This window comes from Mauremys mutica, chromosome 2 (genome assembly GCF_020497125.1).
Source record: "Mauremys mutica isolate MM-2020 ecotype Southern chromosome 2, ASM2049712v1, whole genome shotgun sequence".
Classification (NCBI taxonomy): Eukaryota; Metazoa; Chordata; order Testudines; family Geoemydidae; genus Mauremys; species Mauremys mutica.
Genome location: NC_059073.1, coordinates 245,833,212 through 245,847,554, shown reverse-complemented (window position 1 = coordinate 245,847,554; position 14,343 = coordinate 245,833,212). Strand labels below are relative to the sequence as shown.

The following is a 14,343-nucleotide window of genomic DNA, read 5'->3' as shown; positions in this document are numbered from 1 at the left end:
TGAGAAGATTGTCCTAGAGGTAGCTCTGCAGGCAGCAAAAGCAAGCAAAGAAGAACTTGATGAAGGAGCAAACTTCTTAGGTGAAAGTACTGAGGCAGCATCAGAAATCTTGGCACAATTGAGCCAGGTGGAAAATCTGCAACAGGAAAGTGCCAGCCTGAAGAAACAGACCCAAAAAGTAAAGGAGCAGTTCCTACAGCAAAAGGTGGAAGCTTATCAAAGAGATGCAAGTTCACAGGACCAGCTGATTGGTGAATTGAAATCTACAAAGAAGCGGCTGGATTTGGAAGTGAAAGAATTAAAACGGGAACTACTGGAACTTCAAGGTGAAAAGCAGTCCATTGATGTTGAACGCTCAAGACTTCAGAAGGAAGTATCCCAGATTCACCAGCAGATGGTGGAGTTAGAAAGCCACCTCCAGTCAGTGCAAAAGGAACGGGATGACATGGAGATACAGCTACAGTCTTTGCAGATTGATAAAGAACAAATGACATCTCTTGCTGAGGTGAATGAGGCATTAAAACTACAGGTAGAACAAACGCAAGAGGAAGCCAAAAAGGCCATCACTGAACAGAAGCAAAAAATGAAGCGTCTGGGGTTAGATCTGACCAGTGCACAGAAAGAAATGAAGGCAAAATACAAAGCCTATGAGAATGCAGTTGGCATTCTTAGCTGCCGGCTGCAGGAAGCCCTCATTGCAAAAGAATCTTTTGAACTGGAGCTGAGCAAACTAAAAGCACAAATCGCTGATGGAGGAAATAACCAGGCTTCCCATGAAAGGATTCAAGCTTTGGAGATAGAGCTGCAGGCTGTTAGCCACAGTAAGATGATGTTGGAGAAAGAGCTGCAAGAAGTAATTTCACTCACCAGCCAGGAGCTTGAGGAGTATAGGGAAAAGGTGGTTGAACTTGAGGATGAGCTTCAGGAATCTAGAGGTTTCAGGAGGAAGATAAAACGTTTAGAAGAAATAAACAAGAAGTTGGCTCTCGAACTGGAACATGAACGGGGGAAGCTCACTGGTCTTGGTCAGTCTAACACTGCTTTGCGAGAGCACAGCAACATCCCCGAAACAGTACTAGCAGAGAGAGAGGCAGACCTGGTGCAGCTGAATTTCCGGGTTCAAGCAGTCCTAAAGCATAAAGAGGAGGAGGATCAGCAAATGAGGCAACTTATTCAAGCCTTACAGACTGCCTTAGAAAGAGAAAAGTCAAACGTTAATAACCTTGGGGAGCAGGTTGCGGCAGCCAGGGTGGGTGCAGCGCATGACCGTCGTCATTATAGAGCTGCTGTTCTTGAGCTGAGTGAAATTAAGAAAGAGCTACAAGCCAAAGAACTGCTTGTCCAAGCCCTTCAGGCTGAAGCAGATAAACTACAAGCTATTATTGAACGTGCTCACGCCTCTCTGAAGGCACTCCTCTTAAGACAGAAAGGGGGGATTTGCAGTGAGCGGGCAGACGCCTTGGATAAGACGCCTGCCGCTCGGTTGCTAAAAGCTCTTTACGTGCTTAATTGGTTACATCTTGGTAAAAACAGCCAGGTGCCCCCCGCGATTAAACATGTCAGCGGGATGACTGGGGAAGAGCAGGGTGTGGCCCCCCGACCCTCGGTCAAATGGTTTGATTATCAGCAGCAAATATGGAAAGGACCAGTTGACTTGCTAACGTGGGGCAGGGGTTATGCGTGTGTTGCCACTGATGCAGGTCCCAGGTGGATACCGGCGAAGTGGGTCCGGCCTTGGCTGTGTCCTCCGGAGCGACGGTAGGCAGATGCGGAGGAGCCTTACGAGACGCGCCCAGGCGCCGTGGAACCAGAGCCCCTGGAGGAGAACTGTTTGTTAGCTCTGCCAGGACTTTTCCTGTTTGATTCTCCGTGAATGAGTTACTTGTTTGAAATGATTTTTGCTGTGCCTGAAAGAAATTTTGTGTTGGCTGTATAGCATTTAGTGTATTATACAATTATTATTTAGAGTTAAGATTTATGTCTTGTGTTTTTGTGATGTTTCGTGTTGTCTGTTTTCTGGCCAGAATTGTTGTTGTGTTATGTGGTTTGATGTGTCTAGGACCTCCCCCCACCCTCAGTGTCAGTTTGATCGCCTGACATCTGAGGGATACTTTGGTAACAGCACAAGCTGGTGTGCAACAGAGAGGGGGGAATCCTGTAGATTTTACATCATTTGTTTGTTGTGTTTTGTTTTTGTTTGTTCGGTGTTTTTGGGGTTATATGTTAAGGATTGTATGGTCATATAGGCTGATTTTATAAAGTTTTAATTTTGGTTTGTGATAGGTTATAGTGTTATGCTGTTATGAGTTGGAAATGTTTTCTTCTTTTCTTTCTTTTCCCCTCTCCTTTTGATTTTTGAATACAGGGGGGAGGTGTGGGAAAAGAAATGTGAGATAAGTTAGACAGGTGTGTAGGATGATAATTATCCCACAAGGTCACAGCTGTTTTTGTGTTAATTTAATCAACCAATTAGTTATTGCCTGATTGTTTGATATGGTTGTATATAAGAGCATGCTGGAGTGGAATAAACGAGCTCTCTGCCTATGATCACACTTGGTTGTCAGACTCCGTTCCTGCTCCTGCGATGCAACAAGAACCCCTCCCATTTCTGTAGTAAATGACTACGCTGAAGTGCTACAGGGATGTATCTACAGCGCTGCAGCTGTGCTGCTGTAGTGTTTTAAGGGTAGACATAGCCTAAGCCTGGAAGACCACTTGGAAACTTCAACTAATACCGAACTCAGCTAGATGCTATCTATGTTGCAGCTTTTACCAGTGCTGGTAAGCAATTAATATCATGGTTAACGTCCACACACAGCATTGTTAGTAATTATGGGAGCTGAAAGTGTATTGCCCATTCAACAGGCCTATTCGGCACAGTTTTCTTTCTTTAACAGATTCAGCACACTTTGCTGCACAGAAAGTCAAAACACCTCCCAATTGAATATCATTTGCAAATGTAATTAACATCAGTGCTCCCTTTTCTGGATACCTAAAAGCTATGAATAAAACAAGGGAAACATCCTTCCCTGTAGCACCTCAGTGAGTATCATCCTCAACAGAGTTCTTTTTATCACATTGGACAAAATACCAGGAAAATTCATTATAAAAGCACAATCTTGCCTTGGCAGAGATAGTTTATTTGATCTAATAGGTATCTTCTATCTTTATTTTCCATGATTCCCTGTAACTGTATTTATGGTCCTGTTTTGAAAACTCCTGAGAGTGTTTGCTATCCTAGCCAATTTGAATTCATTTTTTTCAGTAAGACTTCACAAGGCACTGTATCAAGCCAATACTTAACTAAAGCCCAGATTTATTACATTTAATGCAATTCCTTTTTCTACTAATTTAGTAATTTGATTAAAAATATTGCTCTTCCAAGATATGTTATTTATAAACCTTTATTGTTTAGTATTCTTCATTCTGTTATCCTCTAAATGCTTACAGATTTTCTTCTCATTTTACCCGGGAGCAAAATTAGGTTTACAATACTGCAATTTCTAAGACTGCTCTTATTTCAAAGATTGGTATCATATTTGGTTTTCTTCCCGTCCCATTCATTTGGTACTTCCTCAGTTCCGCATGACTTTCCAAAAGTTACAAACAGCTGTTTAGTACAGTCACTAATACATTCCCTAGAACCTTAAGATGTACACTATCCATTCCTGATTATTAATGATTATTATTATATATAAAAATGTAGTTTTCTTTCAAGTATTCCCTTCTTTGCTTTCAATCTACAGCTTTATTTAGGTCTTCATTCCTCCCTGATTATGCACATCACTTTCATATTTTTTGCTTCTTAAATATGTTTAAAACAGGACTTTAAGAAATCATCCATTTTAGGATGGTAGTTAATATTTTATCTCACTCCTCAGTTGCTAATGGGCCTACTCTCATTCCAGTGATTCTTGACCATTCCCATCCCCAGAATATTTATGAACATCTTCTTCATCCCTTTGGATATTGTTAGACTTTTATTTATTTATTTTTGCACTGCACTTTGTTTCCTTGCCAACCTTAATAGAATCTGTAAAAACACTCGTTGGGGATTCCATAGCATTCTTTATACTTGATACAACTAGGAAAATCTGTCAGAGGAACTGATGCAAAGTAAAGAATTTAACAGCAATTTAAAAGTTTCTCATAACTGCATGTAGAGTACTAGCTTGATTAAACTGTCCGAACAACTGGTTAGGATTTTTATCCATTCCGAAGATTTTGGCATGTCTCTTCTTTAGTGAAATCCATATCCCTTCTTTAATCCTTAGCAACACCAGCCAGTTAAGTGCAGGCTTCTGTAGAACTGCTAAAGCAGGTAAACGTAGCTGAGGCCCATACTAGACTTCTACTGTCATAGCTACTTTGGTCAGGGACATGAAGAGGTGTGATCCATGACCAACACAGCAACACACTGCTGAAAGAATGCAGTAATCCAAGCAGGATTTTCTACCACACATTCAATCTAGCGTTAAATTTCTGGAGCAGAGAAGGAGAGGATACTCGTACCTGTCATTTAGCCATTTTCTTGACAGTAGTTTATTCCACATACATGCCAACTCACTTAATTTGGGCAAAAGTCTCCTAGACTCCTGCCCACCGGCTCTCTGAATGAGTGGAGCAGGGAAGCCATGCTGAGCTATCTTTCCCAATCAGACCACAGATACAATGGACCAAGCACCTCTGCTTTCCTCAAGTCAGAAAGTAGCACCATGTTGAAGCTGACAGTAGAGGCTCAGACCCCTCTGACTAAGAGACCCTGTGGTGTGGTTACTGCAGGCTTCTCCACACCCCTTGAAATGCTGAGAAACCCCTACCCATGAGAAAGAGAGGAAACACGCCACAAGAAAGCATTGGCTTCCTGTCACAAGAAAGTGAGTCCTGGGTTCAGTGGCTCCTCCCCTTAGGCTGGGGAAGGGGACGTTAGCTGTGGGCAGGCTTGTGCTCACCCACTTCCCAGAACCCAACAGGACAAGAAAAGATAGCAAAGGTGTTGGGGAAAAGGAGATGCTCTTCCCCTCACTCAGAGAGCGTTAAGGATCAGGTGGAGGGAGAAATAGAGGAAAGAAGAGTTTGAGAGGGAGCACCAAGAGAATGGAGGGGTAAGTGGGAAAGGGATCTGATGTTTGGGAATGTGAAAAAGAGGGCTGGAAAGAAGGAAAGAATATAAGTTAAACTGAGGGATACAGGAAAAAGAAAGCAGAAAGACTAGATGAAGGTACCTGTAACAGTGAAATGAGAACCAACAGATGGAACATGACAAACCATATATTTTTTTTAAAGTGGAAAACGCAAAACGTACATGGTTGTTTTTATGAATGTTTCTTGCTTACCTCTTTGTGTCTCTGACCAATGGAAATTTATGACTGGGTTTGTGGGGAAGTAGCTTTGGAGATGTGTTTGGGTTCCATTTTTAAACACAATTCAGAACTTATCTCCAGCCAGTTATGTTACTGCAGAAGTCCACATAAGCACCAGCAGAGTTTCATTATCTTAGCATGAATTCTTTGATCTGCAATGTTCTAAAATTATCTAAAATGTGTGAAACTGTACCTGGTATTCAAAATATTCCTGGGGGGCCCCCCGGGACTCACATTTTTATTTTTAGGTGAATAAAGTATCTTTCTCCTTTGCCAATTATAGAATCTGGCATTCATGGCTTAATGTTCGACACACCCCAGGGCCTCCTTGCATGTAAGAATGAGGATCCTAATCAGATACAAATGTGTGTGACATAGTAGGGATTTTTCCTTGTTATGTTGTATGTGAGCCTATGAGAGTCTTACTGTTTTGCATGAATGCTGTGCACGCCTTAGTTTCCCTGTGTATTGCACCAATGTCTAGGCGGTGGGAATAAGGGTGTGAGACTTTTGCAGGGGCTGCTTCAGCTGCCTGCACAGATGCTATGGCTGCCCCTTCGTAACCTGAGACCCAGGAGGGGGATGCAACCCTTGGACTCTTGGCCAGGAAGTGAGACAAAGGCTGGAGGAGGAGCAACGGGCAGGGTAGGGGCCAGGCAGCTGGAAGCAAGTCAGTCTTGGCTGGCTTGGGGCGCAGGGGGAGGGCCAGAGCCCTAGATCTGAGCTCTCCTGCCCCCAGGATGGACTTGGCTGAAAGTCACTGATTTCTGTGCTAACGAGTTCCGGCCTACACTGTGTTCCTGTCAACTAATAAACCTTCTGTTTTTCCGGCTGGCTGAGAGTCACATCTGACTGCGGAGCAGCGGTGCAGGGCCCTCTGGCTTCCCCAGGAGCCCTGCCTGGGCAGACTCGCTCAGGGAAGCACACGGTGTGGAAGGAGATACTGAATGCTCCGACGTCAGACCCAGGAAGGTTGAAGCTGTTTAAGCTTCTTGCCCTGGAGACAGTATGCTCAGAGCAGTGGCGTAGCTAGGTGGAGGGAAGAAGGGGAGCGGGGAAAAAAAGAAAAAAAAAACCCACACCACCTGCTGCGGCGCTTTTACTGATGGGGCAGCGCTCCGGGTCTTCGGTGGCACCTCGGCGGCAGGACCTTCACTCGCTCGGCAGGTCTTCGGCAGCATTTCGGCGATGAAGCTTCAGTGCCGCCGAAGACACCCAAAGCGAGTGAAGGTCCCGCCGCCGAAGTGCTGCCGAAGACCTGGAGCGCCGCCCCGTCAGTAAAAGCGCTGCAGCGGGTGGCGCCTTTTTTTTTTCCTACTCCCTGGGTGAGTAAAATTAAAAAGGTGCCACTTGTGCTCGGTGGGGGAGTGACTGCTCCCTCGCTCCCCCCCAGCTACGTTACTGGATCAGAGGGAGGAGGCATGCTCCCCCAGAGTCCTGGCTGGCTTTATACGGAGTAGTTCCAGAGCATCGCCCTGGTGACTCTGACAACTCTGGAGATCTTAGAGGCCTAAGATCTAGGATATGTAGGAATTGTGTGTCTCCTACTGTTTTCTGGTTCCTGTCTGAGGAGATTCTGACCCATTCATAGACCTGACATCAATTTCCACTGGGCCCAAAAACTGAGCCTGTATGCAGCCTCAGCTTCACAGCTCAGCTTCCTCTCCCTCAGGTTGGATAGAGCTATCTATCTAGGGTTCTAGGCTCTTATAATGGCACCTAACACCATAGCATCTGAGCACCACACAGGTGCATGACTTGCAATGCACTCCAGGCAGAGGAATCCCATAAGGGAAGACTACAAAGCTGCGCTGCAGACTGAGCCCCTGCACCACTTCTTCCACCTTAAATTTATCTTTTCACATGTTTAATTGGGACTAAAGTTGCTAGGGAAAGTGTCTGCCTGAAGCTGAAGGGGAAAGATGAGATAATGTGGAGGAATATGGGCCAACCCTCTCCCACCCCATACCTTACAACTCTAGCTGATGGTGGCTCAGCTTCACTGACAGGTCCCAATCTAGCAACTTTGAAAACCCCACTACTCTGGAATGGTGCAGTCCAAATCTCAGGAATGAGGGGAAGTGGGGTGGAAAATAACAATGGAAGAGGAAGAAAGAGGTACAGAAAGGAGTAATTTGCTATGTAAATGGATGCACAATGTACATCCGGCCCTGTGAATATAAGGTTTCCCTTATAGTCACATAAAGGTCAGCATGAGGTAACAAACTCAAGAGCAGGTAACTTTGGATCTTCTCAGTGTAAGATGGAACACCAGATAGCTGATTACATTACACGTAGAGCCACCTTGGTGTGTCTATGTAATCTATTAATTGAAAAAAGGTCAGAGGCGCATAAGATTTGTTGAAGTGTGCAGGAAAAAAGTGAATGACTTACTCCCTCTCTGGTTTGACACAATAAGGAATGCAATTGTTTTATAAACAATAAAAAAAAGTAATATTTCATGTTATCAGTGGAAAGCCACACAAGTCCACATGCTCATGCTGGTGCCCCTGCACAAAGCAAAGGTAAACGTGTGCCCCAAGTACCTCTGCTATTTTGAAAGAGAGCTACACACACACACACAACCCCCCCACCCCCAATGTTATCAACTCTAGCAATACTGTTTCGACTGCTGGTCTTTTAGCATGTAAATCCTGCTTTTTTTGAGGAAGGATATCAGAAACTCATCTATATGAATTTACCTTAGTCTCTGAAAAAAAACCCACCAGATTCACAATGGTATATGTATTATATTTAGAACCTCGTTAGGAAAGGATATATATTCCAACAAACATTCATATGATCAAGTGATATAAATACTGCCAAAGGCGGATTTCTTCACACATTAACTAAGAGAAATTAAAACCACAAATGTTTACTTAAAAAGCTAAAACAAAACAAAAAATATTACTGTTAAAATAAATACCGTGGTCTCTTTGCAATCAGAATTCTGAACTGCACTTTAATATTTTTTTAAAATAACCCTCCAAGTATTTGAACTCAACCTCACTAACTACTTGCATCACTGAATATGCAGCACCCAAACCAAACACTTTATTTCCCCTCTAAGTTGACACTTTATATTTACAGATTTTGTTTTTCCAAAATGCATAAGGTCTTTTACTGAACACAAAACTGCCTCATGATTTCTCAGTTGTAATTATATAAATCCCAACTTCATCTAAAAAATACAGTAGAACACTGCCACATTATGGCACAATTTAGATTTGCAAGCAAGAGGAGAACAAAAACAACTCAGCTACTTCTACTGTTGAGAACTACAGTATCTGAACACTACTTAAACTGTCCATGGAGTAGCATGAGCACCACCATAAGTTGTTAAATAAAATCTATCTACAAAAATCTTTCGGCATAAAGCAATCCAAGTATTCCCCAATGTTAGAGGCGACAACGAAGAAAATTTTCGATAAGAGGGCTAACAAGCTTTGATTACACAATGAACAGTCTGATGCAGCAGCTGTTCAGTGTGAGGGGGAATTATGGGGATAGTCAAGATCAAAGGCATTGCCTTATCCAAAAATAGGATACATATATTTTGTTGGCTATAAAATGTAGAGCTTTTTGTACTTGGCATTCCAACGTGGTCTGAAAAGTTTAATGTTAAATAATAGCTGGGGATGGGAGGGACAGGGAGAAATTAGAGATTTCTGCCTAATAAAGTTTTTAACCTTCTCCTCTGCAGCAAAGCAACAGAACTTTGGTAAACAGTTAAAGAAATAAACCAACTTGATGTAACTGCAACAGACAAAACTGCTTACAGAATTCTACACGTTTCATAATACTTGGCTACCAGGGGCGGTATTGTAAACAGGATGCAAATGCTCCTAAAAGCTCTAAGACAAAACATTCATAGCAACTTCTAGAAATCTTCATTGCCAACTTTGAGGCATAGCATCCTGAGAAGACTTAAATGTCATGGACAAGATTTTAACCAGCTTCCCATAAAAACCCTCATCATCTTAACTACTTTATCTTTTTTGTAATGTAGATCTTCCACATCACTTGTTTCACAAGAAAAGCATAAATCAGGTTTGAATGACCATTACCAATACTATTTACAGTTCTTTATTCAAACACTCCTTTTATAGCGCATTTCCACTAAATCAATCGTTATACATAAGCAACTGGCCGAGGCTGGGACCAGACTGATTATTTTGCCTGCAAGAATCTGCCATTATAAAAATTTCCCACCAGGCATAATAAAATACAAGTTGGGTGCCCTGAGATTTGCAGGCATATCCTGTACTGACACATTAAAGAAAAATTATGTCAAGATTTGGGAATTTTATCCCTCCCACCCAACTGCTATTGTCACAGCTTGCATTCACAAATATTAATATGAACTAGACATGCCAATTCTTTCCTATTAGTGTTTGATTCGAGTTTTAACCCCTTCCCTCCAAACCAAACAAAATATATTGTGTGGTATAATCATATGAAAACTTTTACTCCATCTCAAAATATTTCCGGTTAAAGGAGACAGACAGTTAGTTTAAGGCTTCAAGGAGAGCAAGTTCTCTTTCACACAACAACTTTCTTTAGGGCAGATATGTACCAAAGTAACTTCTAGATCTCAAGCCACGGACCTACAATATTATGCCATTTCTGTTAACATTATATATGTATTTATTCAGAGTGTAGGTCTTTGCCTGCGATCCAGGATTCTGCCCCCTCACTCCAATCCAGATTCATAACAGCAAGCATACTACTAGTTCTACTACATTCTGTAGGGAGAACAGCCACTAGTCCTATAGCCACGACTGTAAAGGCCTCCTAAGAATGAATTGGAGCCAAAGGAGATCAGTATGGTCTACACTTAAAACTTATATTGGCATAGCTATGTTGGTCAGCGGCGTGAAAAAGAAAAAAAAAATCCCTGATTGACATAGCTATGCCAACAAAACCCCCAATGTAGCTATGCCAACAGAAGAGTGCTTTTATTGGCATAGCTAACATCATTCTGAAGGGTGGTGTTCCTACACTGACTGGAGAATTTCTATCTGCATACACCGAGGCCCAGATTTTTAAAGGTATTTAGCTGCTGCTGCACACAGTGGTGACTGTTAATGGGATTTAGGCTCCTCAGTACCCAAATCCCTTTTGAAAATAAGACTTGGGCATTGCAACACTGCACAGAGCAATGTCTAAATATCTTTAAAAATCTGGGCCTGAGTCTACACTAGGTTCGGCAATGCTGACATAGGCTCTGTTGCACAGACATAGCCTAAGTAACTCCTACATTGCTACCTTGAGGCATGATATCTTTGGGCTAAGCTTTTCGAGAGTCAATAGTGATTGAGCACCTTAGTTTTTTGGTGCCAAACTTGAAATACCTTAAAAGGGCCTGATTTTTGAAGGCTGAGTGTGAACACTTTCTGAAAAAAAAAAAAAATCAACCCTCTGAGGTTTCCCAAATTGAGTACTGAAAAAAAATGAGACACCTAAAGAAATCACTAGTCACTTTTGAAAATCTTGGCCTTTAACCAAGCCCAAACAGTTCAATCCAGCAACAAATATTATGGCATTTCTATTCGTCTACACAGAATTTTCATACTTTCTAGTAGCATCATCAATCTTCTCCACCCCTGTTGAGTGCAGACGTCTCTCTTTCTCTTAATCATTCAGGTGTTTCCCCTCAGTTAAACATTTTAAAATAGGTATTATATAAAATACAAAAATATATTCTAATCAGAACCAGGTAGTTAAGAACTGTGATTTCTTGCCACTTTCTCTCCTGCTTAGCCTCATCATCTGTGAAAGATATAATATTCCATATCAAATTAATGGGTATTCTGTCACATGGAAAAAATCAGTTTTGATTAATTGCATCCTCAGTGCTGTTGAATGTCTTCCTCACAGGAATCAAAATCATGCTTCACTACCATTTATCACGCTTCCCCCTCCAGTAAACTACAGGAAACATCATACCTTCCTAAACTTCTCCATCTGCTTGTAAAGATCCGGATCCAGCTCTTGAGAGACATCTTTCATCCAAAGTAGTGCTCCTCGGTATTCAGTCCGATACTGTTCCATTCGGTTTACAGTCAGCCATGTATCTGATATAGCCCTATATCTAAAAGTCTCCACTTCTTGGTATAGTCTGCACAAAGGAGTACGTAATGCCAACCTTTAAAAAAACAACCCAAACCCATATATTTTGAACTGATCCATAAAGATAATAGTCATTTCTTCTTAAAAAGAAATAGCAATCAAACAAATATACACAACCCTGAGCCATTTCTAAAAAGTATGGAATGGACATGTCAGTCTAAAAGAAATTCACTGAAATGACTACATGTGAGATGGTCCAAAGAGGCATTTAGGGTCATAAGTGAAGAAGATAACTTTATGTCTATGTTGTGCATGCTTTCTGCATAGGTGTCATGATTTTCACAATTACTTTCAGCTTCTCAAATCAGTAACAGAGGAATCTTTTTCAGTGTATATTTGATTAACTGCAAAATTTATCTGTGTGTGTGTGTGTGTGTGTGTGTGTGTGAGAATTACAAGGTTTAGACAAGTGAAATTAGCAAATGGGAATTACATTTAAAAGTCACAAAACCTTTGATAAAGCACCTGTTACTAGCCACATACCACAGATGTACCAGGATTGTAATGTTAAACTGCACATTAGGTTAATGGTAGGGTTAAGAATGTAACCTTGCTATGAGCAGGTAACACTGAAGTCATCAGTCAAGCAGATAAATTATCTGAGTTTTCAAAGGAATTTGAATAATTCTGTTTATTTTTATGAAGTTTTAAGGCATTTTCTGCCATACTCTCAGACCCAACATTATGGAGAGGCAGCTGGGGATATCAGCTCCCCCACTTCCTCCTCTTAACAGGCTCTCATAAAATCCTACCCACTAACTTGCCCTTCCTACCTCCAGCTGCTGCTTTTCCCTGCCTGTAGCCAGCAGCAGCCTCACCGAGACACATTCAACAGCCTATTAGTGGCATAAAGCAGATTTTAAAGCTGGTTTAAGTAGCTACCTGGGGATTTCCCTGGCATAGGGGAATGTCTAGTTAGTGTAGGGATGGCAAAGCCAGGGAGCTACTACATCTGGCTGATCTTCTGTTACTGAAATGGCCTGAGGCTGATGACACAATAAAGTGCAGTAGTGACTTGTTATGAGGAGGGTGGGTCACAGAGGTGGAGGGGAGAACTGGCCAACTGGGCAAGGGAAGGACGTATGTGGTTCTCTCTTTATGTTGGCTAAAAAAAGACCAAAATGTTGATTCTGGCTCTGAATATTTATATATATAAAAAAGTTTTCATATGATACAGGATTACTTATGGGGCACTGGGGCTTTGGTGAGGGGTTAAGGCACATTTACTGGCATTCTAAAAGAACCTAGTTTGCCACATGCAAGGGTTTGCATAATTGGATGCATGTCAGATAATTAGCTAAGAGAGGGATTTTCAAAAACATCTAGGCTACTTAGGAGCATAGTCAGTGGGATTTGTGCTCCTAAGAGACTTATATGCTTTTGAAGATCTCATCTGTGGCTGTTACTAGCTGTGCTAACACCAGTCAAATTACAACCTAAGACGAACATGCCAACCTCCCAATGTTCGGCATGTGATGCTTCATTTTGAGCCAAGCAGCCACATTGTTCAGCTCAAAATGGAGTATTTCAAGCCAGTCATTGAGGACACTGAAAAAATGTCAGAGCACAGAATTTGGTCCAACATGAATTAAGCCATGGAGTAACATTTCCCTTACACACTGAAGCTGACATACCTTTGCTGAGAAGAAAAGCAGAGGGCCTTTCCTGTGGCCTGCATCATTTTTCCTGCTCTGGTTTTATCCTGAGAACCCTGTGATCGAAGAAATTTCCCCAATTCATTTTCTTCCTGAGACAAAACTAATGAAAAAGGAATGAGCGGTCATATATATGCAATGTAACAGGTTTTAACTGTTTAAAAATGTCAACAGCAAAAATAGGCTCACAAGTGACTTCAGATCCAAGCAGCACAGCACAAAAAAAGTTTTTTCTAATTAACCTCCATGCAGTTCCTGGATTTATGAAACAAAAGCTCAGATTCACTTGAACACACCTGTCAGTGAGTTTGGTGTAGTGTAATAAGAACCGCAAAATGATCTCTGGGTTTATTGCTTGAATAAAGATATTATCTTAGTGAGATCATATGAAGGAGCCTATTGTGGCCTGACAATATTATTTCCCTTGATAGTTTTTTTGTTTTTGTTTTGAAGCTCATGGAGCCAGATCCTCAGTTGATATAAAATAGCATAGCTCTATTGAAGCCAATGTTGATTTACACCAGCTGCAGATCTGGCCCCTTAAAATCGCTCTCCCCATTTCTATTATTGTATTATTTAGTTGGGGATTTAATTCTTCAGGATAAATGTGTGATTTTCTTTTTAAATTAATTGCTGGATGGTCTGCTCACTTTATGATTCTACTGGTATTTCAAAAGCTACATAGTTTAAAGGCCTCTCCTGTTGTATTTTCTGGGGGATTGGAAGTGGGAGTGTTACATGGTAGAATGCTGGATACTTCTGGAGAGGAAGTAAGTAAACTTCATTTGGTTGTGGCCTTAAACCAGATCTCTGCGATGCCGGAAGGTCAAAGCCACTTTCACCTCATGGACCTCCTCCAGACCAGCTGTCCCCTGTAGCAAGCACTTTTTCCTGCTCCCTCAGATTAGAACTCTCCACACATAGCTCCCTGTCTGCCAGCCTCTTGGCCATCCGCATGTCAGGTCATACAGAGTAAAACAAGTGACACGTGAAGGAAGAGGGACATAGTCATTATTGTAATTGAAATATTGTTATACAAGTTATATTTCTAGATGTCAGCAAGGGCCCCTTGTTAGCCAAATCTACTCTATGCCCACACTGCATTCTAATTGAGTATGTTCCTCCCTATATAATTGTCACACAAAAGACTTCACTTGGGTCATCACTGCTACCATGGAACACTAACTCGGATA

The 14,343-nt window shown here is 41.8% G+C and overlaps 1 protein-coding gene across 5 annotated transcripts in view; it reads right to left on the bottom strand.

The window, feature by feature from the left end:
* The window catches only part of ICA1 (islet cell autoantigen 1), a 129,516-nt gene that overhangs the window by 89,184 nt on the left and 25,989 nt on the right, over nucleotides 1-14,343 (bottom strand). For all 5 annotated transcript variants that reach the window (XM_045005214.1, XM_045005212.1, XM_045005215.1 and 2 more), the window contains exons 5-6: nucleotides 13,130-13,253; nucleotides 11,313-11,511 (exon numbers count right to left, since the gene is read on the bottom strand). In XM_045005214.1, the coding sequence (XP_044861149.1) occupies nucleotides 11,313-11,511; nucleotides 13,130-13,253 (323 nt within the window). The remainder of the gene's footprint in view (nucleotides 1-11,312; nucleotides 11,512-13,129; nucleotides 13,254-14,343) is intronic.